The sequence below is a fragment of the Marmota marmota genome, unplaced genomic scaffold, assembly GCF_001458135.2.
Source record: "Marmota marmota marmota unplaced genomic scaffold, marMar, whole genome shotgun sequence".
NCBI lineage: Eukaryota > Metazoa > Chordata > Mammalia > Rodentia > Sciuridae > Marmota > Marmota marmota.
Window position 1 is genome coordinate 28,325,062 of NW_025999842.1, and position 26,828 is coordinate 28,351,889.

Below are 26,828 nucleotides of genomic sequence, written 5' to 3' on the forward strand. Positions count from 1 at the left end.
TATTCATTGACATAAAGCCAGGGGTTTCTTACCTGGGTTATTTAACATTTAAACTAAAGATAGTATATAATACCATTTAATGTCATTTTGCTTCACATGCAAAGTATATATATAAACAAAGTCAAACATGAACAGAAAGCTGGGAAAGATATTTGCAAGTCACACAGAAAAGAACTAAAACAATTTTTGGACTGCAGATTGAACTCAGGGATGCTCTACCACTGAGATCCCTAGTCTTTTTTTTTTAAATTTTGCTGACGCTGCCTTCAAATTTGTGATCCTCCTGCCTTATTATATTATATAATATCCCTGTTATAAATAACTGAGATTACAGGTGGGTGTCACCATACCTGGCTAATTTTTTAAAAATATGTAATTAATTAATAAAAACCTTACAGGAAACAAGTAAAGGACATCGACAGTTCAAATAAAAGAAAAGAAAAATGGCTGAAAAACTGCTCAGCATGCGCATACACACGCGCGCACACACACAAACCTGTAAATAGGAAATACCGTTTTCTTCAAAAAGATTACTTACGATTAAAAAGTCTTTAACAGGTTGTGTTTTGAGAGGGAATAGAGAAACAATCATTTGGTTCTTATATATTACTGATAGGAATGTTCTGAAGTATCACACAGTACAAGGAGTATATAAATTCCTGCAACTTCTAGGGAAGGCAATTTGCAATATTGATCAAAATAACAAAGTCACATATACTTTAAATGAACAACTCCATCATAAGTGTTAACCTACAGATACACTCACATTTATGAAATGTCACATGTAAAAGGATAATCACTGAAACATTGTTTCCAATAGTATAAGACCAAAAACAACCCAAGAGTTAATCAATAGAGAACTGTTTCAGTCAAATTCAGTATAACTAATAGAATTAGCCAGCAGTACTTAACAAAAAAATGAAGCAGTTCCATTGGGTTAACTTTAAAAGATATATATTTTTATATATATATATATTTAAGATATATATATATCTTAAGATATACATATATATATTTAATATATATTTAATATATGAGGGGGGCAGTAAACAAAGGGCATAATATGTATATCTTTTTATTTGTAAAGAGAAAAAAAAGCCTCAGAAATTCCATTTCTAGAACTTTATCCTACAAATTACATTAACAGCATATGGTAATTTTTTTTAAATGACAGCAAATTGATATCACATAGGCATCAAAACAAAGAGGTTAAATTATATTATTCTGGTCTTGTTTCAATATTAACATATTCTTTATGTAAGAAACTATTATAAAACAATTATTTTACAATTCCAAGAAGATGGCTATGAGTATTTCAGAAATGAGTTATTTTCTTACAGGTATGACAAGTATCTTTTCCAGTGGTCATAAGTCATTTTTGAGCCTTTTTAAATCAGTTCATCCCTTCAGCCAAATTTAGTGGCCCAACTGATACCACTGCCTCCCTTTTTCCTTTAGTCTTCAATGGCCAAGCCCCCCTTGTCTGATTCCTTTAGAAATGACATTATTTCTGTATGTTTTAAAGTAGGATGTTAAGTCATTATCCAAAGTACATGTAAGAAGACACAAATTGGTGTGAATATACTTTATATACAACCAGAGATATGAAAAATTGTGCTCTATATGTGTAATATAAATTGTAATGCATTCCACTGTCATGTATTTAAAAAATCAATAAGAAAAATCCAAAGAATCATAAAAAAATAAAATAGGATGTTAAGAAAAACAAGCACTCTTCGGGGTGGATTATATACAATTATACAATAATTCTTGGTGTTGTGATTGTACTCATTCCTTGATGAGACACTAGCCTTGCAAGGAGCATGTAATTTATGATTAAGGCCTGGAAGAGGTATTTAGTATTCTCCAATCTTCATTTTTAAAAAAAATCAATGTCTTAGACTTTTAAAAAATCAGTCTATAAGACAGGTACTACTATAATCTCCATTTTGTTCAGCTAAATGATAACAAGTCAAATTCAGCCCAGAGCCAGTATTAATGAATAGTGGAGTTGAGGGCTGAATATAGGAAGTCTGGTTCTAGAGCTGGCATCTTTAATTATTACTCTTTCAAGCCTCTCTCAGAGTTTTTGACATTTTGGAGATCCTTTTAGATATCACTCTTATTGTATGATACATTCTTGGTTTCTAAAAGTTTTGATTTTCCACCTTTGAAACATTTGTCCTATGGCAAAATAGTCATACTCTATTTTCTAGCAGGTATTTTATCAAAAAAAGCACTGCAGGTGTTCAATAAGGGGTGATTATGCCGAACTATATGCATTTTGTAACTTCCTATTTAGGTTACTTCAATATTTCTCCACCTTTTATTGTTGTTTTGTTTCTTTCCATTTTTAAATTGGTACACTACACTTGCAAATGATTGTTAGGATTATTTGTCCATCTGTAGCTGTGAGAAATGGACTCTAAGCAAATTTTGGCCAATCCAGATTCTTGAAGGCAGAACTGCAAACAGCAAATAGCCTTGCTGAAAAGCAGATGTAGATGCTAATTACAGCACAAAATTTACAGATTTGTCTGTGAAGGTGTGGTTGGAAAAACTAATATAAGAACTTAGGTCCCCTCCCCTCAACGCTATAATCATCTTTGAAAGAGGTAGCAACAACTTCTACCATCACACTATTGCTTCAAACCAATTTCCTCATCAATGTGTAATACTAACACATTAATTTTCAGAGTATGAAAATTCTTAGTGCCTTCTTGATAGTATCAGAGAAAGACAATGTTTGTATTATGTTGCTATATGAATCAGTGTTTGTGGACTGAAAATACAGTTCTAATAAGGTGTTTCAAATTTGTTAACGATTCACTTATGAATCTATACCAATATCCATAAGTAAAAGAATGATTTGCTACAAATACAAAATAAAAGAAGTTATTGGCTTAGAGTATGTAACTTGAAAAAATAGTTGAAAAGTAAGCATATCATTATTTTTCTTTCTGTACTTGTTGCTTATTTTTCAAAACATGTCTAGAAAAAGTGTTCAAACCAAACAAAAAAAACATGTCTAGATATTATAGCATATAACTGATAATCACAATATCAATACTAATCTCATTTTAAAAATTAAAAAAGCAGTTAAGTGGTTTTTTTTGTTTGTTTGTTTGTTGTTTGTTTGTTTTTGTACTCAGGATTGAACCCAGGGGCACTTGACCACTTATCCACATCCCCAGCCCTTTTTATTTTTTATTTTGAGACAGGGTCTCGCTAAGTTGCTGAGATCATAGCTTTGAATTTATGATCCTCCTGCCTCAGCATCCCAAGCTGCTTTGATTTTAGGTGTGCACCAGTGTGCCTGGCTAGTTAACTGTTTTTTGAAACACATTTAAACAAGGGTAAAGATTTATTGTATAAAAAGTGAAAGTCCCAATCCCACTCACCCTTCTCTGGAAGAATTATTGCCTATAGCTGGCTGCTGGCTTTCTGACAGTCAAAATATTTAAACAAATGAAAAGATCTAGAAGCATTACAAAGAAATATCCCTACTATAGTACAGCATACTAGTATTTCTTCTAAAATTCTCATTAACATTACTATGGTATTTATAAGTATGGAAGCAGGGTATGGTAGCATGCCTGTAATCTCAGTGACTCAGAAAGCTGAGGCAGGAGAACTGAAAGTCAAGGCCAACCTGGGCAACTTAGCAACCTGTCTCCCCCCAAAAAGGGAGGGGGCATTGGGGTATAGTTTGGTGATAGAGTATCCCTGGTTCAATCCCCAGTATTGCAAAACAAAACAAAGAAATAAGGAGAGTACAGGCTCCTCTCTTTTGTGAGTATCCTATGAACTACATTTTAGAAAAATGAAATCAAAACTTACTGACATTTGGGGCTGGGGATGTGGCTCAGCAGTACAGCGCTTGCCTATTAAAACACCACACACACACACACACACACACACACACACACACTAAATATTTCATTGGAAATCTGATTTAGGCCTTATGTGTGACCTATACTTCTCTGAGGAGTTCCATTCCTGGAAAGTATTAAATTTAAAAGCATTATGGAAGCTTACTATTTGAAAGAATTGTGTCATTAATTCTTTCAGAAAGTGACTAGTTTTCCTATAAAGCACTACTTCCTAATTTAACTTCCCACATGCTGGAAGTTTTAAAAATGAAATACAACTATACAAAGCTTCCCAGTTTCCTGAACACAATCCCACAAGCACTACAATCAATGGACAAGCTAAAATGTACATGGCTATATTTAGAAATTCGAGATCTGGACAAGAATCAGAAATAACAGATCTATTCAGGCATGATGATTGGGACTAATTTCTACTCAAAAAGAGAAAAGATCTGTTATGGCCTGCAAACAGAAACTGTAAATGCTAATTCAACACTTTCATATTGTTTTCTCACTTTGGTAAAGTTTCCAAAACAATGTGATGAGATTTTTAAAAGGTTGTTCTGTTGTCTTTAAACAAGGAGAATATTATATATATCCATCAGTATTAAAATCTAAAAAAAAAAATTTGTTCTATACCCTTCATGAGGTTTAAGTTTTCATAATATACATACTGTGTTGATAAGACAGATTCCATTTGCCAACAAAATAAATAAAATTTAATTACTAAACCTGAGCCATTTTAATGGGCAAAGCTGCAGAGAAATTATTCACATTTAAATATCTTGAGCTAAAGCAATAACAATTCGTATCTCAATTAAAAATTCTCCACTTTCTCCCTAATTGCATATTGAATCAAAGCCTTTTAAAGCTTCAAAGTTTGGCTAAGATTACATTAGTAACTTTCAAATGTTCTATTTCCATCAATTGAGAAAAAATACAATTAAACATCTCTTTTTGAAGGCCAATTCAGACCCAACAGAGATGGTTTAATAAACAAGGGTAAACCCTGTGCATAACGTCATTGAGCTTGCAGAACATATTTATTCTAGGCAACATTCTTTCCAGGGACTCAAACTGTATCTTTCCCTTTTTTCTTAAAGTAGGAGGCAGAGGGGGTGAGGGTGGCTGAATAATCTGTTTTGACAACACCAGGAGGTAAAAATCCACAGGCTGTTTTACGCTAAGACTAGAGCTTTGTTGGGTTTCGGACTTGTGGAGACTTGTACAGAAAACAACGTTATTTATGTTTTGGAGACTTCCATTTAAATGACCTAGTCAGCTGTCTCTCCCAGCTCAGCGTTTTTATAGCCCGGGGTCGACTCTGGATAGAAAAGGTCTCCCTGCCAAACACAGGCCGCCCCTTCACCTGGGCTCTGCCAGATGGCCAAGACACACGCGTCGGAACAGGGAGGTCAGCCTGTGGCTGCTCCGCCGGCTCCCGCGCCCCTGCTGAGCGGTTTCGGATGCTGTTAGGTACGAACGAAGGGACGCAACGCGACTGGACTCCGCACAGCACAAGCAACTCGGCCAGGTAACCCGCCCGCCCATCCAGCCCCTCGCCCGGGTACCTCGTCCTGGACACGGCCCCCTCCGCACTGCTTGCAGCCCAGCAGCTCCGAGACGGTCAACGAGGTCGTGTACGCCTCGTTCGCCGCGGTGGCCAGGCGCATGTCGGCGCAGGGACGACTGCGGACAAACTAGGGAGAGCAGGGAGGCCAGCCGTGGCTCTGGGATGCAGCGATTCAGTCAGCGCGGACGTCGGGGGCGGGGCAGCACCGACAAACAAGCCGCGCGGCCCGCCCCACGCCTGTCAGTCCGCCGCTCTGGAGGTCGCGCCCACCAATGGGGGGCCCCGGTTCTGCATAACCCCGTCCCTTCGGCGCCGACGGGCAGGCCGCGGCGGGCGACCTGACGCGGCCAGGCGAAAAACAACTTGGAAGGCCAGGAGTCTGGCGACAAGCTAATTCTCAGGTTCAGAAGCAGTGCGGTGCGCAGGGAGGTGAGCGTGCATTGAGGCTTGAAGGTGCCCCGCGAGCCCTCGGGCCTCAGGGATCTATCTTCCTGCCCCCACTTGGCTCGTCCACAAATCTAGAGCCAAACAGCGGCCAACCTCTAGACTGACCCTGCCAGCTCCAGGAGGAATCAAGTTCTCTTTAAATTTATAAACTATTGAAATTTCCCTTCTTCTTTTCCGATATTTCCAAACAACGCCGAATGGGACACAGAATGCAGGAACAAGTATGAGATCATGGCCTATATTCAATGTAAAGTTTATTTTTGGCAAACAGTATAGAATCTATAAATAAATATCACTCTCTTCCACATACATTAAGCCTTGGTAGCAGACCTCAGTTGTCTTTTCTTTTTCAAAGTATATTGAAAGGCTTTAAATGTTCTAATATTTCCTCATAAGTACCCTGGGTTTTGAAGAAAGAATTTCTCTCTCTGAAATCTGATGAGGAACTTAAGAAAATATAGGTTATGAAAGAACACAAATAACTGACATTGTTGGATCCACAACCCAAATATCCCGAGTCCTCTGACAACAGTACTTCTTTCCTTACATATTAACTTCTTTAAAAAAAATCAACTTCTAAATTAGATCTTTTTTTCCATATTTGCGCTTGTGTTTTCAAAAGCTTACACTCTCAGATTAAGGAAAAAATGATGTTGGGAAGGGCGAAAGCAAACAAGCAGAGGGCTGGGAGTGTGGCTCAGTGGTAAAGTGCTCACCTATTGTGCAGGAGGCCCTGGATACCATCCCTGCCACCAATTAAAAAAAAAAAAAAATACCCCCCCACCCCACCACAACAGAGTTTCCCAAAAGGAATTAAATCAACAAGTACTGATGGAGTGATGTGATTCTGTGATGTGTCCACAGAATAGAAGTCACAAATGAAAATGAGTTTCAATTTTAGGAGTAAGGTTACAATATCTCAGAGGAGACTAAGTTACTCTTTTAGCTCTTGAGCAGTCATAAAGTTACTTTGGATTAGGCAGAGGGGAGTGAAGGGAGGGAAGTGGGTATGGGGGGCAGGAAGGATAGTAGAATGAATAGGACATTATTGCCTTATGTGCATATTGACTACACAATTGGTGTGATTCTACATCATATACAATCAGAAGAATGAGAAGTTATACTCCATTTATGTATGAGATATGAAAGTGCATCCTACTTTTGCCCATAACTAATTAGAACAACTAAAATGGCAGTTTTAAAAAGGTAATTTCTTATTTATCTCCTCCAGATAAATAAGATAGGTGTTATGTGTTCTCAGAAACTGCTTTTAAAGTCACTACAGCACCCATCAAAAAATTAAAAAATAAAAAAACAATAAAATTTAAAAAAACAAAAAGAAAAGTACCCAAAATATTTTTTTACTGGCCTAGAAAACTTTTTAAGTTCATGTTAACAGAAGAAAAGGGTACAGAGGCACTACAGAAAATGCCCACTTTGCCGAAAACCAAACCAAACCTAGTAAGTCATTCAGTTTGCAGCAATATGATATGCCCTCTAAGATAACCTGGTCGTAAATGAATAACTTGGGAACATAAGAGCACCTGATGTATGGACTTGTGAGCTACAAAAATTAGAAAATGAAAGAAGTACATGAAAACTGACAACTCTGGTACTAGAAGAGTTCAGCTGTGATTCTGTTTTCTGAAGGAGACAGAATTTGAGTTATCTAGCAGGGTATCACCTTATTTGGGACATTAAAATTATTATATATTGCAAAATGGAAAAAGCTTACCTTTCTATTTTCTAATGAGAAGCCCAGGAAAAGTACCTATTCAGCTGACCCCAAAATGGTTTAAAATAATTAAATGCAGATTAAAACTGAAAACAGCATATATATAGTAGTGTCTGATATTTAGAACTTGATAATTTTTTATTAAAAATATTTTAGATGTACTGAAATTGAATAGGAAACTCCAATTAGGATTTCTTTTTCCAGAAAGTATTTATGTTAATGCTGACTTACATGAAAAGAAAAATAATTTTAACACATTCTAATTCAGTGGTTTACAGAGAAACTTCAAGCCATTAAATGTTAAGATTTCTTTATGGTCTTTACAAAGACTGACCTAAATATTTTAAAGAGTACTAATTTCTGCTTTCTTATATAGAGCAGTATTGTGAATTAGTCTATTTAACATTAAAAAAAGATGCCTCCTTATAAACCTACAGTGACCAAACATTGCAACAAATGTATTAATTGGCTATCGAACATCATTGTGTAGATTTCACTTCTGGACATGTTTTGTTCCAAATAATTCAATAAAAAGTTTGTATTTTTTTCCCTAAGGATTTAATTATTGAGTAGGCCAAATTTCCTACTGAAGGTATCTGGTAGTGGACTCATACAGGCATATAATAAACATCTGCTGAAAAGATGAACATCCTGAGTACAGAACAGTGATTAGAAAGGACTTTAATACAGTTTTACTAAAGGATATTTAATACAGGTTATCAATACAGGGCAGCAGTATTTTACAAAGTCTGCTATTTAAACAATTCATTTCAACATTTTCTTCCTTTTAGGAAGAATCCTGACATCTACTCAAAGAAGTAATAGTAATAGTAATACTGACATAGTTTCTTTCCTAAGTGCCTCTGTATCTTTAGCAGGAATAGTTTCATCTTCATTTTCCTTAAGAACAAGTTGATATACCTATATAAGAGCAAAGTAATGCCAAATGACTTGATTTTAGCATAGAAGTATGAAATACTTAGAGAGTCCAGACTTGGAGTGGTGGTTCAAGATAAGCTTCCTGAAGAGACATTTGTAATGGAACTTAGAGCATTTATAGAGATGATTGAATAAGACTGGATAAGAAAGTTTGAGAGGATTGGGGAGAATAGAGACAGGTCTTAACAAAGACACAGAAGCAGGAGAGATGGGTACTTTAAGGAAACCCAACAAAAGGAGTTCATTGGGTCTAAAGCAACAATGACCAGCAACAAGGTAATAGGTTCCTTGAGTCCATGCTAACAGAACAAAAGGCTACAGAAGCTCCACAGAAAAGGCTCTTCCACTGAGCACAGCTGCCCCCCGCCCCCGCAAAAAGTATAACCAAATGCCCACTCAGCCACAAACAAACCAAACTTAGTAAGTCATTCAGTTTGCAGCAATATGATAACATGGTCTCTGCAACAAGGTAATAAATTCCCTTATGGAGGTATTCATGCCTCATTGTACTCTAGTTCTTGAAATTTAGGAGACAACCCTCAAATCATCTGTTCCTTGACCAATTGTCTTCCCTGAAACCACAGGTATTTAAAAAATTATAACAGATTCAAGAAAAGGAACAAGTATATTCTAGTAGAAAGAATAATTATCAGGGTAAAAGGCATAATCATGTTCTTCTGGGCCATGTTAAACCTTAAAGTTTCTCCCTAACCAATAAAGGTATACTAAAGTAATATAGATTTGCACATTTATTGGATCAGTTATATTTAACAACTGGTTAGAAAACATACAATAATGGTTTCAGCCTTTAAACCAAAGAACTTCTTAAAAAAGGGGGGTGGGGACTAGGGATGTAGCTCAGTGGTAAAATACCCCTGGGTTCAATCCCTAGTACCAAAAAAGAAAAAAAGAAAAAAAAAAAAAAGAATGGGAGGAAGATTTGCTAGATTTATGTGATCTAAGCATTCTTCAAAACCCCTTTGTCATTTAAAATATTTCACTTAAAATAAATGCTGGTTTATAAGGTTACTTCTGCTAACTAATTTTGTCAAGATTTTTCTCTTCCAGCTCATATCTTCCTGTTTTCATATATATATAGCTTGTCTGTTAAGCACTTTCCATTTCAACATCATATTTGGGGTACATGCAGATCCTTTTAGCACTGATCTTTAATTTTATGTTGTTCATTTTTGCTTTCTACTTCTTCAATCTAATTTTCAGAATCGTTATTTTAAAGAAGCAAGAATGCTGACAAACCTTTGTTCTTTTTCTCTTGTTTCAGGTATTTGTTTGTTTGTTTTGTTTTGTTTTAGAAATGCACAGTGCAGGGATTCAGAAATATGGGCCATTACCCATACTTAGCAGTAAGCAGTATTCCAAAAAGTGTCAGTGGTTTTAAATTAGAAAGTTACTTCTACACCCAAAGATTCAGTGTGTTAAAGTGAGTGGTCAGGTTTTTCAGGTAAATGATTAAAAAGATTAGTAACAAATCAACTCCTATGTATCAAACATTAAGTATTTTACATGTATAAAACAGATTTAATTATTTTTATTTTACAAATTAGTGAAACAAATTCATAAAACATGGATAACTTATCTAAGGTTATAAAACTAGTAAAATGTAGCCTGGGATTAGAATCCAGGCTGTCTGAATCTAAACCAGCAGTTACTCTAGGAGACTGCTTTTTTTAATGAATATATATTTCTAAAAATTTGATGATTATATATTGGCTTGAGTTCTTGATTTTGGAGGTAAGAAAAGAAGGCAGAAAGATAGAAAAATATATTTCCCTTGCTTATACTCAGGGTGAGATGGAAGGAATAAAGGAAGTGAGGGAGGAAGGGAGATAGAGAAAATCAGTCATGGATGCTGTGGGTCATCTTGGTCTTTGAGAGCTTCTCCTATTTCCTCATCTCCGTCACTCCTCTCATTGTCTCTTTCCAGGCCTCTGGTGACCTCATGCTATTCAAAACTCCTTCACTACATATCTCATATGAATTTACCCAATCTTCTAAATGTTCCTCACATTCCCTCCCATTCCTCTTAAAATAAGTGATAGGTTTTAGGAAGAAAGAAAACTTCTTACACTAATCTACACTGCTTATTGTGAGTGATATTTATTTATTTAGTCTGTCTCAATAGAATGTAAGCTCTATTAAAAATCAGATTTTTGTTTTGTTTTTTTGTTTATTGGTGTATTTTCAATGTTTCATGGCCTAACATATAGTGGTGTGTGCGTGTGTGTATGTGTGTGTGTGTATGTGTGTGTGTGTAAAATGAACTTCAAAGAAATGTTTCCATTTAAAAATAAAATTTTAACTCAACTAAAATCTTAATAATAAATTTCAAGTCCAATATTATTTTGTTAATATTTGGGAAGTCTACAGATTTTTGGAAGTTTGGGTCATTATATGCTCAGGTAGGCTCTGCTTGGGAATCAACTTGTCCCAGGGTTCAGCTCTACTAAATAAATTCTGTTTTTCAGCATCTATGCCCCTTTTCTCCTAGAAAACCATAGATACTCCCCAAGCTTCTTTGAATTTTGTTTATTTATTTATTTATTTGTGTGTGTGTATGTGTGTGTGTGTGTGCCTGTTTTCCTGAACCCCCAGGATGGCAGCTATAAGTATTCTGGCAACAGCCTGTATGGATCACTTGTTAAATAAGGCAGGTACATACACGTCAGCCACTGCATGTATACAGGCCATTGTTTCATAGAACAGGAACAAGACTCACAGAACATTTTGTAACCAAGTTTATCTTTAATTATCCTGAGGGCTATCTCAGGTGAAATGATAGGAAAGAATGTCTACTGAAATAAATAGGAAACTTTATTCAGATATATAACTTTTAGAGGCTAATTACTCTTCAGCATAATTATTGAGTTAAATAATAAGGAATAGGTTTAATTTGGAATACTGTGAAACTTAGGTAAAGGTGAGTGTGGTGGGAAATTGAGAAGGCTTTATTCTAAATTTCTTAACAATTACTGAAGTCTTTAAAGGAGAATAAGGAAATCCTGATACAAAGTCAATAAAAGGTAACTGAAGATGCTGAATTTATGACATGAAAGTAGAGAATACTTCTCAGACTAAGTATATGTTCTTTATAATATAAGCTTTAAGACAGTTTTTGAGGGCTGAATTTCATTTATGCCTTAAAATGTAAACATAGGAAAAATATTTTAAAATTTTTCATAGTGCCTCTGTTAGTAGAGATATAAGATATAAGAACTGGTTTAGTATAGAATCTGTAAAATTTTCAGTACTGGAGATTGAATCTAGGGGTGCTCTATCACTGAGCTATATTCCAGTCCTTTTTATTTTATTTTGAGAAGGGTCTCTCTAAGTTGCCAAGGTTAGACTCACACTTGTGATCCTGAGTAGCTGAGATACAGGCATGTGCCAACACACCCAGCTTATAACCTGTAATTTTAAATACAAGCAACTATCCAGGTATAATATTTTTAAATTATCTTTTCAAAAGAGATTAAACCAAACCTAATTATAATTAACTTATCCTGAGCTCACATATTTGAAAGAGCCAAACTCTCAAGTCCTATTTCTTTTGCAGATTACATTTTAGCCATGGTTAAATGCATATTAACAAGTTATTAGCTTAATCATGACTGAATTTTAAATAATTTGTTCATATTAAAGATAATTTTGATTCAATGAAAGAATATACTAATGACAACACTCTAAAAATTTAAAACCAAATTGTCTTTTGTTTCTAACAGCTTTCCTGCCCTTCCTATCTATACAACCTCCTCTCATTCCCCCAGTGATTATTACCAATGGTAAATAGAATTTTGGAATATATGCTTTACTTGAACAGCTCAAAGAATCTCTGTTCAGGTCCTTTGAGAGTATCTTTTCTTGTAGGTCCTTTAAATGCTTGAAATCACCTTCTTTATTTACCTCCTTCTGAGGTCTCTTGTTTTCCAAGAGGATATTAAGTTATTATTTCTTAACCTGGGCACAAAGTATAGAACCACATCTGGAGACTACTTGCATGTTGTTATTCAAGTGCTCCACCACTAAACTATATCTCCAACCCCAAATTTTATTTCTTAGAATTCATTCCTTATAAGGACTTTGAAGATATTATGAAATATTAGATTTTTATTTCCTTTTTAAAGTAATCTACAAATGTATATTGACATTAAATTAATTAGAGAAGCTGAGCATGTTGGCACATGTCTATTATTCCAGCAACTTGCCAGCCTAGGCAACTTAGTGAGAACCTGTCTCAAAATTTAAAAAGAATTGGGGATGTAGCTCAGTAGTAGAGTACCCCCAGGTTCAATCACCAGAACTGTAAAAAATAAAATGAAGAAAATTTAATTTGAGAGTGCTCTAATATGTTGCATCAATAATTCAGTTACTGAACTAAATAAAGCTTCTTCTGTCATTTAAGAACTTATTTGAACATTTTTGCCAATGTGTCAGTGATTAGGACAGGGATAGATAAATAATCAGTTCTAGTCTTGTTTAAAAAGTTATACTTGTCTACATCTCTTGAGTAAAATCACAGTAGTGAGTGAATGAATGGACTAATACAACAAGTGGGTGCTTTATTTTAAAAATGCCAAGAGAAGCTCAAGCACATTTGCCAGGTACATGCTCCTGAAAGGATATCAAAGTCTATTTCGCAATGTCAAAAGAAAGGATTTTATATCCCATCATGATTCTTTAGTTTTAGTGCATATCGTAAATTTTGGTGATTCTTGTCTTAACTTCTACATCTAAGAAAGAACGGAAGTAGTTATCTGAAATCAATAATTATTTTAACATCTTTGTTCAAGCTTTTGAATCAATTTAACTATGCAGTGTGTTAAAAATGCAAGGGGAACTATCTTAAAAGTTTTTAGGGGTTAGAAGAATATAATTCAATGGTAGAGAGCTTGCCACTAGCATGCACCAAGTCTGGGGTTGATTTCCCAGCCCTCGAAGAAAAAAACAAAAAATTTTTCATTCAAAACTACTTATCTGTGTGAATCCATTTTTTTTTGATACTACAATACAAGAAAATACAGGAATATTGCCACTATCACTCATAACCTTTTAATTTCAAATTTATTTAAAACATAAATTAACCTCACTGTCCTTATTTGATAATTAAACATTATTTGAATTTAAAGTGTTAATAAAGCGCCATTTTTAGATAGTATATGTGTCAGAATTCTGATAATATTATTTGATTAAAGACTATGCTAACTGTGTGTGTGTGTGTGTGTGTGTGTGTTTTACTGGGGATTGAACCCATTCTACCACTGAACTAGATCCCCAGCCCACTTTTAAATTTTATTTTGAGACAAGGTCTCAATAGTTGCCCAGACTGGCCTTGAATTGTAATCCTCCTGCCTTAGCCTTCTGAGTCACTAGGATTATAAGTGTATGTCACCACATCTGGCTCTATGCTAATGATTTTAAATGTATTTGAATATCACTGATATACATACATACCACATCTCATGAGCTATACCCTAAAACTCACAGTAAGTTTGGAGGATCCAAGCTACTTTGTAGCTCTCTATATTACTCACCTATGGCTTGGACTGGGCTTTTATGTTCCAAGAATGAATGCTCCAAGGAATTCTACTGGTTTTAGCAGAGTGCTGGGAGGAAATTTAGTTGATTCTTATTCCCATCAATGCATATAGAACCGCAAGGAGAAAAGGAACTGGGAATCACAACAGTACTACTAAAATACAAACCAAACTCATCTTCCAACAGAACTTTCCTCTATCTTTGTCCTAGATCTGGACTATAACTGAAAGGATTATCAATATTTCTATTCCTTCTTGAAAAAAAAACACGAATAAAGCTAATCTTATCCTTTAGGCAAAAATGTCAATATGATCAATAATAGCCTTTATCCTAAATCACAAATATTTGACCTAATAGCTATTCCATTATATTTCACATTACATTTAGATTGAAAACAAATTTTAACTGAAATACTTTGAATTTGTTCTAAATTATAAGGATATTATTGATATCTAGATAATCTTTAGTGTTTATAATAGGCAGGCTTTTTTTAAAAAAAGCATTTGCTGGGTACCATTTGGAACTTGCTTTGGTCTAAGTTCAACTTTCAAATTTTCAACCACACTTTTTAAATTAAACAATAGTACTTTAATGTGTGTACCACGAACATACAACTAAAATTTTAAAATGTTAAAATGTTATGCATTAGATTTATGAATATGTAAGTTAAAAAAGTAAACCTCAGAAGATGTCAGGAAAAAAAATATGTGGATCAGAGGAAAGAGCAAAGCAGAGTCAAAAGTAGCAGGATGAAGTTCAAATAGGTCACCCTCAACTTTTAACTTTCTCTAAGAACAAAAAAACAAGCTTAGCAACAGTGTTCAGCCAATCACAAAGCAGACAAACAAGTAAGGACTCAACCACTCCAGATACCAATAAGGTCCAACCTTCAATTTTTTTTTTTTTTAATTATATAGTGTCAGAGCAGAACACAACAAGTTATAAAACAGAACATACTGTCCCAGGTTAAAAGTAACTGATAGAGATAAAATCTCTTTACCAGTCCTTGACAAAACATATCTGATTTCAATAATATAGTGATAATTTATTTCACCTTTATCATGTCAGATACTATATACATTAAAGTTACCATTAAAACATATTTTAACTAAAAATATAGAATTCTGTGGAAAATTTTCTTGCTTGTTGCAGAAGAAAATAAGGAAGAGCAAGAATGTCCATAAGAAAAGATTCTGGTCTTTTAAAATTCTCTAACACTCAATTCAATTTCTAAAAATGCTACTATCTAAATTAAAAAAAAAAAAAAACATGAGTAAAAACAACCACATACAAATACAACCTTAAACACAGGATCAAGCAAACTGAACCTGCACAGTACAATTCTATATAATTTTCCCACTTCATTTCTATCACTCAATATATATATCCTCCTCCTTTGGGAGGTTATCTTAGGATTTAGAAGGGGTTTTCAAAGAGTTTCAAAGATGTCATCATTGTAGACCTTGCATTTGCTCAAATGGACAGAATGCTTTGTAATACTGGAAAACACTGAAAAAAATAGTTAATAGTTTTCTTCATCTTGCTTTGTCTAGCCAAAATTATAAAATATTCTAAAGCAATTTCTAATATTTCCTGTGACAATCATCAATAACCATCTTTAATTTTCTCTTTGAGTACTGCTTAAACCATTTGCTATATTTAGTTCCCTAAAAAATAATTAATTTAAGTAGGCCAAGTTTATTTGTTATTATTATCAATTATCTTCTAAATTCATCAGATATTTTAAAACATAGATTTATTAATAATACTATAGAATTCAATATAAAAATGCATATTTTCCCCTCAATGTTTTATTATATCCTACACATCCTGAGAGGATGGGGGAACATTAAATAACATTTGGAGTCTGGTGCTGTGGCACATGCCTGTAATCCCAGCAACTCAGAAGGCTGAGACAGGAGGACTACAAGTTCAAGGCTGGTCTCAACAACCTAGTGAGGCTCTAGGCAACTTAGTAAGACCCTGTCTCAAAGTAAAAAAAAAAAAAAAAGGACAGGAAATGTAACTCGGTGGTACAGCCAGTCTGGGTTCAATCCCCAGTACTAAAAAAAAAAAAAAAGAAAGAAAGAAAGTCTGGGAATATAGTTCTGTGATACAGTGACCCTTAGTCAATTCCCAGTACTAGAATTAAAATAATAAAATAATATAATATTTGGAAACTAGTTATCAGTTTTGTTTACAAGAGATATCCTAATATCATTTGTCTCTACCTTCAGTTGTCACAGATAATTAGGCTACGTTAAATAAAGAAAAAAGAAAGCTTTTATTATATCATTGGAGATATTCTACATCAAGCTCTTGTTTCCTTTGGAATATTAAACCTTAATGATTTAGAACTGTATTCATTCAAATATTGCTGGAATTTTCATCAACACAAGAATACTTATATATGAATGATTGATTAAATTTATAAACCTCTATATGTTTGGATTTATTGGTCCACTTTTTTAAACATTCATTCAGTGGATGTTAATTAAGTACCTAGTGTGTAACAGGCATTTTTTTCTGCCCAGTTTCCATTTTTTGAGAAAACTATCAGTACCTTCTCCTTCTTATAATTTCCTATGGTGATCCATCCTTTGAAGTCTTTTTGCTCCTAGAGGGGCACCTGGACTGAGGAATGCTTTGAGTTACAAAGGCAAACAGGTACTCAAGTTTGGAGAACAGGATTTCATGTTATGTTGAAAAGCTGATTATTATTGTAGCAGTTAGGTAAGTAAATGCAAGTTGATACAGAGCTTTAAATAACTCAGATTTTTAGTCTAAGGTTTTATTTCAGAAGTAAATAGATGCTATACTTCATGTTTTCAGATTTGACAATAGAATAGCTAAGACATATTGTGGTTAGTAGGCATTCTTTGGCATTTTACATATATTTTAACTCATTTAACTCAAAACAATCCTTCAGGTAAATGCTATCTTCATTTTAAAATGGGAAACTGTGAGATAGAAAGATTAAGTAGCTAACCCTAGTCCATGGAGCCAGTAAGAGGTCTGAATAAAGGTAATAACTCAAGCATGTTTGGCTCCAAAGGTCTGTTCTTTTTATTACATTATAATGTTGCCTGATGTTTGAGTTTTCTTCCTCATGGTTAGTGTTCCAGCGATTGTATCTGTCCCAATAAAGAGACAAAGGATCATAAACTCTTCTTATCATCCTTTCCAATTTTTCCTGCAGTATTTTCCTTTTAATCTTTTTTGTATGCCTGCTCATACCACCCAAACTATTAGAACACTCCTTCTCTCCAGGAAATATGAATTGGCTTCCCACCTCAGTTTGTTACCAAAATAAAGTGCTCCATAACCTCTCAATATCCTTTCTCCCTGGTTACTGCTCTCCTCAAGTATGTTAATTCTACCCCATTCCAATTTCTTTTATTCTATTTACCCACTTGTGGTTCCCCAATGAACCGTTATACATCTCTCCCTAACACTTCACTTAAAAATATTCCTCTTCAGAGTTCACACACACACACACACACACACACACACACAAAAAAAATCTTCTTTCAAAAGACTACTAAAATTTCACCTTCTGAACAAAAGTTTGTAAATTTTGTCATGCTGAATGAGAAATATCTTCTACCACTTGAGTTACCACAATAATATTGGCTTTTAATCTCCAAAATACCATCCAGTATGTTTTAGATATAGTTACTAGTAATATATGTGGAAGCACCTATGTTGTGTTCAGTTTCCAGGTATAAACACAGGGTATTTAAAGTCCCTTTTGGTCTATGTTAAGAGCACATTCTGTTTCAGATGCGAGGTTTTGGCAAAGTATGTTTGTGGACATGTTAATCTTGCTTTGAAATTAAAACTACTAGCACATTTCATATAAGTAGGTACTTAAAATATATTTTCATTTTATTATAGGCTTTGCACATCAAACACTAAAGAGAAAGCAACAGGTTTGAATCAACAAAAACAAATAAGTAAAATTATCTTTAAGTGAAAACAAAATAACATTTTTATGTAAAAGGGAAAATGAAAACAGATGAAGATGAATTAGCAAATAATAAAGTAATTTTCACAGATCTAAAACATTGAAAAAGATGGGCGTGATAGAGCACACCTGTAATCCCAGCTATTCAGAATGCTGAGACAGGAGGATCACAAGTTTGAGGCCAGCTCAGTTGTAGAGGGTTTGCCAAGCATGTGTAAGACTCTGGCTTTGATTCCCAGTACAGCAAAACAATAACAACCACAACAACAGAATAAAGCAACAACAACAACAAAAAAGTCATGGGAAAATACTATAGATTTTTCTTAGTGTCAAAATATGGTGTCACCTATTGAAAAAAAATGAAAGAATTCAGAGTGCGTTTTTTTTGGGGGGGTAGAATTAAATCCGATGACCACTCATATGCATGTGTTTCTCTCTCTCTCTCTCTCTCTCTCTCTCTCTGCCCCCCCCCACACCTTGCAATGTTTTCTTGTACCTATGAAGATCACTAATGTTAGCCAACATTAACAGCTGTTGACCATTGACATAGTTAATATCTCATTATACCTGAATTGACTTTTTTTGATGATCTCATCACCAAAACCTAGTAAATAAGTGAAAAAAGACAAAACAAAAAGCCGTAAAATAGATGCCACTGAATTAATATACCAGAGCATATGTACTGTGCTCAGAACATGTGGCTTGCCTCTTAAGACAATTTATTTTTATTTGGTATAAAACTATAATAAGTTTCTCTAGCTGGTTTCTAAGTCCATGGTAATTTAGAAGGGAGTAGTGACTACTGTCAAACTGACAAAAGGAAAAAAGGGGATGGACATACCTAAGATTTTCATTTCATGGGGAAAATTCTTACCCAGAATAGTCCATTCCCTAAGAATCTGAAGTTTTGTGTGACTATATGATTGCATATCCCTTGGCTTGGATCAGAATTATTAGATCACAAAGTAGGTATAGATTTAACTTTTTAAGCAAGTTAAACTGTTTTCCAAAGTGGTTATACCATTTTACGTTCTTTTTTTATTTTATTTTTTTCAATACTGGATGTTGAGTATGGAGCCTCCACATGCTAGGCAAGTGTTCTACCACTGAGTACATCCCCAGTCCATTGTATTTTTTTTTATTTTGAAGCAGAGTCTTGCTAAGTTTCAGAGGTTGGCTTCAAACTTGTGATCTTCCTGCCTCAGCCTCCTAGTAGCTGAGACTACAGGTATGTGCCACCACACCTGGCTCCATTTTACATTCTTAACAGCAATATATGTGAGAGTTCCAGTTGTGCCAAAATTTCATCAACACATGGTGTTGTAGTTGTGAAAGATTTAGACAATCTCATTGGTTTGGTACAGTGGTTTTTCAACTAGAAGTGATTCTGCTCCCCACCCTCCTTCCCAGGACATTTGACAATGTCTGCATACATTTTTGGTTTTTACAACTGGTGGTGGGGAGGTGCTAGATGGAGTAAGCAGAGATCAGAAATGCTGTTAAACATCTTAACAAAGCATATGATAGTCTCCACAACAAAAAAATTATATGGCCCAAAATGCTAAGTACTGACATTGAGAAATCCTGACACAGTAATATCTCATTGTGGTTTGAATTTGCATTTCCTTGACAATAAGCATCTTTTAATATATTTATAAGTCATTTATGATGTATCAGTTCTAATCTTTTTTAAAAAATATTTTTTTTAGTTGTAGTTGGACACAATACCTTTATTTTACTTTTATTTATTTTTATGTGGTGCTGAGGATCAAACCTAGGGTCTTGCATATGCGAGGCAAGCGTTCTACCACTGGGCCACAACCCCAGCCCCGTCAGTTCTAATCTTTTGCCATATTTTAAAAATTGGATTGGCTTTCTTCTTGTAATTGAGTTGTAAGTATTCTTTATGTATTCTAAATACAAATATTTTGCTTCATTATGTGTTGCAAGTATTTTCTTCCAATATATGGTTTTTCATTTTCCTAATGACATCTTTTGAAGATTATAAGTTTTTCTTTTAGTACCGGAGACTGAACCCAGGGGTTCAGCGGTTCATAACCACTAAACCATATCCACAGCCCTTTTTATCTTTATTCTTAATTTTTTTTTGGAGTTGTAGATGGACAGCATGCCTTTATTTTATTTGTTTATTTTTATGTGGTGCTAAGAATCAAACCCAATGCCTTACACATGCTAGGCAAGTACTCTGCCACTGGGCTACAGCCCCAGCCCTCCCTTTTTATTTTTTATTTTAAGACTGTGTCTAAGTTGCTTAGGGCCTTGCTAAGTTGTTGAGGTTGGCCTTGAACTTGTGATTCTCCTGCCTCAGCTTCCTGAGTCGCTGGGATTACAGGTGTGTGCTATCATACCTGGCAAGTTTTTCATTTTGATATGGTCCAGTTTATTATTTTTTTCTTTAATGTCTCGTGCTTGTTGTATTCTGTTTGGGAAATCTTTTCCTCCAAGATTTTTCCTGTTTTCTTCCATAAGTTTAATAGTTTGAGCTTTTAATTAGTCAAATAAATTTTATTCCATTTAAAACCTAAACTATTAAAGTGTTTCTCTCCAGAGAATAGAATTATGGATAGATGATATTCAATTTTTAAATATATTTATTATATCAATCTTCCTACCTTAGTTATTAAGAATTCTGTAACAGGGCTGGGAATGTGGCTCAAGTGGTAGCGCGCTCGCCTGGCATGCGTGTGGCCCGGGTTCGATCCTCAGCACCACATACAAACAAAGATGTTGTGTCCGCCAAAAACTAAAAAATAAATATTAAAAAAATTTTTTTCTCTCTCTCTCTCTTTAAAAAAAAAGAATTCTGTAACAGATAACTTTTTGGTTTAGGGAAATGTACTAGTCAATTTTTTACTTCAATAACAAAATACCTAAGACAGCTACATATGAAGTAAAGGGGATTATTTAGTTTAAAGGTTTGGAGACTAAAAATCTAAATGGCATAGCTCTGGTGGGGCTTCCCCTTGGCTGTATCTCCTCATGGCAGAAAGCAATGGCAGCAGCACAGGCAGAAGCAAGCAGATTATAACTCAAACCAGGAAGCAGAGAGAGCTAGGTGGGGCCAGGCTTGTTCCATTTATAACAACCCTCTCAGGAGAACAACCATTATATCTTTACACTATCTAAGGTCTTCCTACTAAGCCCCACCTCCTAAAAGTTCCACAACACCTCCCAATACTGCCATCCTAGCTCCAATCACACGAACCCTTGGGGGACACCCAAACCATATGCCAACTATAGCAGAGAAGGATGGGAAGGAGAATTATATCTTGAACAGGACAATTTTGTTTTGTTTTGTTTGTAGGGACCAAATCTGATCTTAAAATCTTCTGAAATTTTTGAATGTATGCAGGTTAAATTAAGTCATCTCTAATGATTCTTCTATTAATTCCATGCAGCAAAAGTGGTCTATCTTCCAGATATTAGAGCAGGCAAATACAGGGGTAAGAACATGTTAAAGAATACTGTCTACTATGCTCAGGGTTTTAAAAAAAAAAGTGTCTCTTAAGAGGAATACTAACTGGTACCACATGGAAAATTGGACAGTATATACCATAAAGGCAAAGAGAATCCACTCCAATCTTAGTACCTGGCACACAAGAAAGACTGAGCCATGGTAGCAGTGTGTTGGATGGAAATAGCTTTTAAAAGCCCCCTAATATGTGGTTACTTCTATCAGAAAACAACCACCCTCAAAACTCTCCAGTAAATCTGCATTCGAAGAAATGGGAAAAAAAATGGTACTCGAATTGCACAACGATGCCTGTAGTGACTGACATAGAAGATGTCTTTGAACTAAGTTTGAAGAGTAACTTTAAAATGTACATTTAGAGTACATTTAAAGTATACTAAATCTAAATGTAGATTTAGAGTCTAAATGGTTCACCTAATAGTCTAAAATTCTTAGTTTAATGCCTACTTTGAATCAGAGATTTAGTGTATGAAGATGATTTTAGGATACTTCCCTCTCTGCTTAAGGAAATTATTTACTATGTAAGATTTGCAATAATGTAAGCAGTAAATGGGGGACTAAAGGAGGAATAATGACCCTAAATTTTACAAGGAATTTCAAAGACCTTCAATTTCTAAGCATTATGGAGCTTCATGTCCTAGAAAAACTTTTCTTAGCCACTAATGACTAAGAGACTCACGAAGAACAATGGAAACCATGATTTAGAATACAGTAATTGAACCCAAAAGTTGGGTCTCCACACTAAATGCATTTGACTCCTGCCAATTGTACTATTCAGAATGATTCTTATGAGAAGCAAGGATGATTTACTTATCAAATCTTTTTCTTGAGAGTGAATTATTGCTTAAAATGCTGTGAATGCTGAATTTCAAAATGCTGCCATATCCTCTTCCCCATGATTCACTACTTTCCCCCACTAACAAGCAGATTTATCTACTCTTTCTGTTTTTCTTCGTGAGGAAGGAGATGTATAAGTTATTTTCCTATATAATTTTTTTATCCAACTAAAGTTTATTTTGGTGAGTTTCAACCTCTCAGTAAGATTCTTAGATATAGTCATACTGTCAAATAATATAATTTTGTTTAGGGAAATGTACTAGTCAACTTTTTACTTGAATAACAAAACACCTAAGACAGCTACATATGAAGTAAAGGGGTTTATTTAGTTTAAAGGTTTGGAGACTAAAAGTCCAAATGGCATAGCATATAAGTTCTAAAGATATTAAGGTAACCACCCTCAAAATGATGGGTATTCCCCTCCAGCTATAAGTAGCAGGTAAAAATAACATGGCCTTCTACCTTGGCCTAAGCTTTTTCAGACACTTGAGTCTTAGAGGCATGTTTCTGTTTTTTCTGATTCTCTATTCTCTAGTCCTACAATAACATAAGAAAGATACCTAGTGCTGAAACCTTCAGAATCTGAGTCAAGGTACCTAACAAGAAAATCACTGCTAGGACCTTCGACTTGATCTGATCTCAGGAGAGTTATGGCTATAAAGAATAAAAAGAATATGAGGCAAGGGTTTGCTAGAGTTGTGGCTCGGTGGTAGAGTACTTGCCTAGCAAGTGTGAGGCACTGGGTTCAATTCTTAGCACCACATATAAATAAATGAATAAAATAAAGGTCTATCAATATCTAAAAAAATATTTTAAAAAAAGAACATAGGGGTGGGGGAGAATAAGAACACAATTTGAAGAAGCAAAAATATCAGAGAAATTCCTTAAGCCTGTAAATTCCCAAAAGGCATGATCAATGCTATATGTTCAGAGCATTTGTACTGGGTGTAGATTGATAGTAATAAGTTCCTTCCCATGCATGCAGAGTACAGGAAGGAGGAAGGATAGAATTCACCAATGTATTGATGGATGATGCAGCTGAACTCTTTCATATCTTAAATATTCTAGTCTCAATTGTCTAAAAATGTTTTCATCAATAAATCTAAAAACATGATGGGAATAGTGAAACAGGAAGAATAAAACTAAGCAAGGCCTGGCTAGAGAGAAATATGTGACAAAGAAAAAATAATGTCTTGGAAGGAATCATAGACTCTTAATGAATATGTTTTTAAGTAGGAACTCTGGAACAAAATGTAAAATACAGAGAGAGATTTATGATCTACAAATTAATTTGATAGAGTGGACTATATATATAATATCAACAAACTGTGAAATAAATCTCATCCTGATATTACCTGTGAAGAAACCTGTCATGCAAAACTATAAGTCAAATGCAGGTCTATTCTGACTTCAGGTCCAGTATTTCTTCCTTTCCACTACTCAACAGTTTAAAATGCAGCTTCAGAGCCACCTCTTAGGGAGTTTATAATCCAGTTGGTTATGAAAGACTCAAATAATTAGAGAACAACAATATGCACACCACAAAGTGCAAATATCCAGGAGTACAGTCAATAATAACTTAAAAGATGCATAGAGGGGAATAGCACAGAGGACAGAAAAAGCTAAATAAACTCAAGAGCCACTAAGGAGATTGCCTTGGCTCTGGCCAAAGATATGAGTTAGTAAATATGTAGTAGAAATAAGGGTCAATTTATGGAGCTTAGAAAACCAGTGAGACAGCTGGTATGGTGGTGTATGCTTATAATCCCAGCAGCTTGGGAGGCTGAGGTAGGACAATCACAAATTTGAGGACAACCACAGCAATCAGTGAAGACCTAAGCCATTTAGTGATACCCTACCTCAAAATAAAGGGGGAAGGGTGCTGGCTATATACCTCAGTGGTAAAGTGCCCCTGGTTTCAGTCCCTAGTATCAAAAAAAAAAAAAAAAGAAAAAAGAAAACCAGTGATAGGCTGTATACTGTAGTGGGTAATAAAGGAGCCCTAAAAGATTTTTGAGCAGTGATATAAAGTGGTGGAAGCAGTGACTGTTCACACTGAGTCAGAGCAAAGGAAATCTATAAGCATCTAAGGAAAAAGTAGCAAGACTTACTACTTCCCTCTTCTCTAGACTCCACAGAACTTCATGGTCTACCCAAAAGAATCACTTCTGGACTTGAGCACATGCTACTTCCTGTGACTTTAAGTTTCCCACTCTAATCCTGGCCCACTCCTCATCTTCAGCCTGAAGTGAGAAGGCACTACCTTGGAGAACCCTTCCCTCCCCTCTCCATCTGGGTTAGATATCCCCCTTTGTAAATTTTCCCAGCTAAAAGGGACCAAGATGTGGGAGATGGAGAAGGAAGGGAAGTGCAGGGGAGTGATATTGGCCAAATTATATTGTTATATTGTGTGCATGATGAATATGTAACAAAAAATCCCATCAGTATGTACAAGTATAATGCACCAATTAAAAAATGTGGGGGAAAAAGGAAAAAAAAATGCCCTGCTGTAGTACTTATCTCTAGGGACTGAACTCCCAGTGGGCTGGCCAGTATCCCATATTAGACTGAAAGCTCCAAGGTAAGAAATGGTTCATCTTTTCCATCACTGAATCCCTTGGTACAAATTGGGTGAATCAGATGAAGTAAGAAAAGATACATGATCAGGGAAACAGATTTAGAGGTTAACTTTCCCTAGGATTATAGGAACAGGTAAAAAGGCAAATGCATATACTACAGATATGCTAAAATAAAATGGAATATAGATGATAAGACAACCTCAATCTCAGTGAAGGAGACATTACAAAACTTCTTTTGTCTATCCAAAGCCCTTAATGAAGGGAAAGGTTGGATTAGAGTCATGGTTGAGGTAAGAAGAAGATACTCATTTTATGAACCATTATTTGAGGACATAAGTTACAATTTTTTAAAAAACCATATTTTGGCTAAGAAGCAGCCAAGAATTCAACAACTGTCATTTAACCACCCTCTATAGAGAGCACAGCACTTTGCAAGAACCTACACAGGTGTTTCAGAATATACAAATACAAATCACAATTTCAGCTCTAAGGAGACTTGTAACCCAATAAAGAATCATGTAAGGTGGAATTATGCTAAAGGTACAATCAGTATTATGGATTCATAAGAGTGCAAAGAGTAAAGGGATTATTTAAAATGTTTCAATCAATAAACAAGGTGATTGAGCTGTGATTTTAGAAGACTGGGGAAAACTTTTTAGTTAATGAAAGAAATATTATTTTCCCCAAGTCCCTATTTTTCTCTCCACTTTATACCTAAGCCAAATATAAGGCAAAGATGGCATTGCCAAAGGTGGTTTCAGTGGAATGCTTATGAATGGGATAATAAGGTTATTTTTATTTGTAACTGCTCACTTGTGAACAGATGTGTCCATCTGTTTTTATTCCATAATGTCTCTATGCAGTTATCTTCAGAGTTTAAGACAGCACAATTAATCTGATTTTAAAATGAGAAAATATGGATTCCAACCCCAGCATATTATTTTATCTCTTCATGCCTTAGACTTTTCATTTGCAAAATGGCATTGGTAGTACTTCATAGGGTGGCTCTAAGAACAAAATCTAATAATATGAAAACTGCTAAAAACAACCAAATTACTATGTGATAGTGCCAAAATCTTGGCACCTTCAAACTATCTGGTTACCATCTGGACAGAAAATATATTTGTAATAAATTAAGTATAAGCATTAATTTAATATTGCCTCTCATAATTGATTCCAACTACATTTCTGTATAGAAAAAGATGACAATCAGATGGACTATATACTATTAATCATTTATAAAGAATAATGACTAAAAATATTAGCATTAGAGTCCAACAATTCAGGTTCCAAGGATAGATTAAAACTCTCCTAGCCTTAATGTCCTCACCTGAACAAGGAGAATTATAATATGGCGAGTTCATAGAGAGCCACAGGATTACATGAAATCATACACAGTGACTCGATAATACCAAGTGGTCAGTGAATATTAGCTGTGGGAGCTATAGCAGATTGGACCAGCAGCCCTGTCTTATTTGGAATATAAATTATAAAGCTCTTTAGCACAGGATTTGGGAAATACTCATAATTTTACTCTTCCTTTTGGTGTTTTGGGCTTTAACAATATGAATATAAGATAAAGATTATTAGATATTAATATTCTTTAAAAAATTTGGCATTTGTAAAGGTATATTACTTCTCCTACTTAACAATATTTACTAAGTTTGTAATAAATGATGTTAAGCACAGCCCAGACTCAAATAATTTATATAACACAGTAGATTTTTAAAACAATATTGAATATTTTCTCTTAACAATTTTTTGACTTTTTAAGTATATTTTCCCCAAAATCTACTGTTAACAAGTTAGAGATGGTTAGTTGTCCCTCGAATT

The 26,828-nt window shown here is 34.8% G+C and overlaps 1 protein-coding gene across 3 annotated transcripts in view; it reads right to left on the reverse strand.

Moving 5' to 3' along the window:
* Positions 1-26,828, reverse strand: part of Sesn1 (sestrin 1) — a 105,424-nt gene that overhangs the window by 17,303 nt on the left and 61,293 nt on the right. Inside the window, exon 1 of one of the 3 annotated variants that reach the window (XM_015499985.2) lies at positions 5,444-5,633. The exons of the other annotated variants lie outside the window; for them this stretch is intronic. Coding sequence (XP_015355471.1) covers positions 5,444-5,545 — 102 coding nt within the window. The 5' untranslated portion in view covers positions 5,546-5,633. Of the gene's footprint in view, positions 1-5,443; positions 5,634-26,828 lie in introns of those variants that run through there. 3 annotated transcript variants of the gene reach the window in all.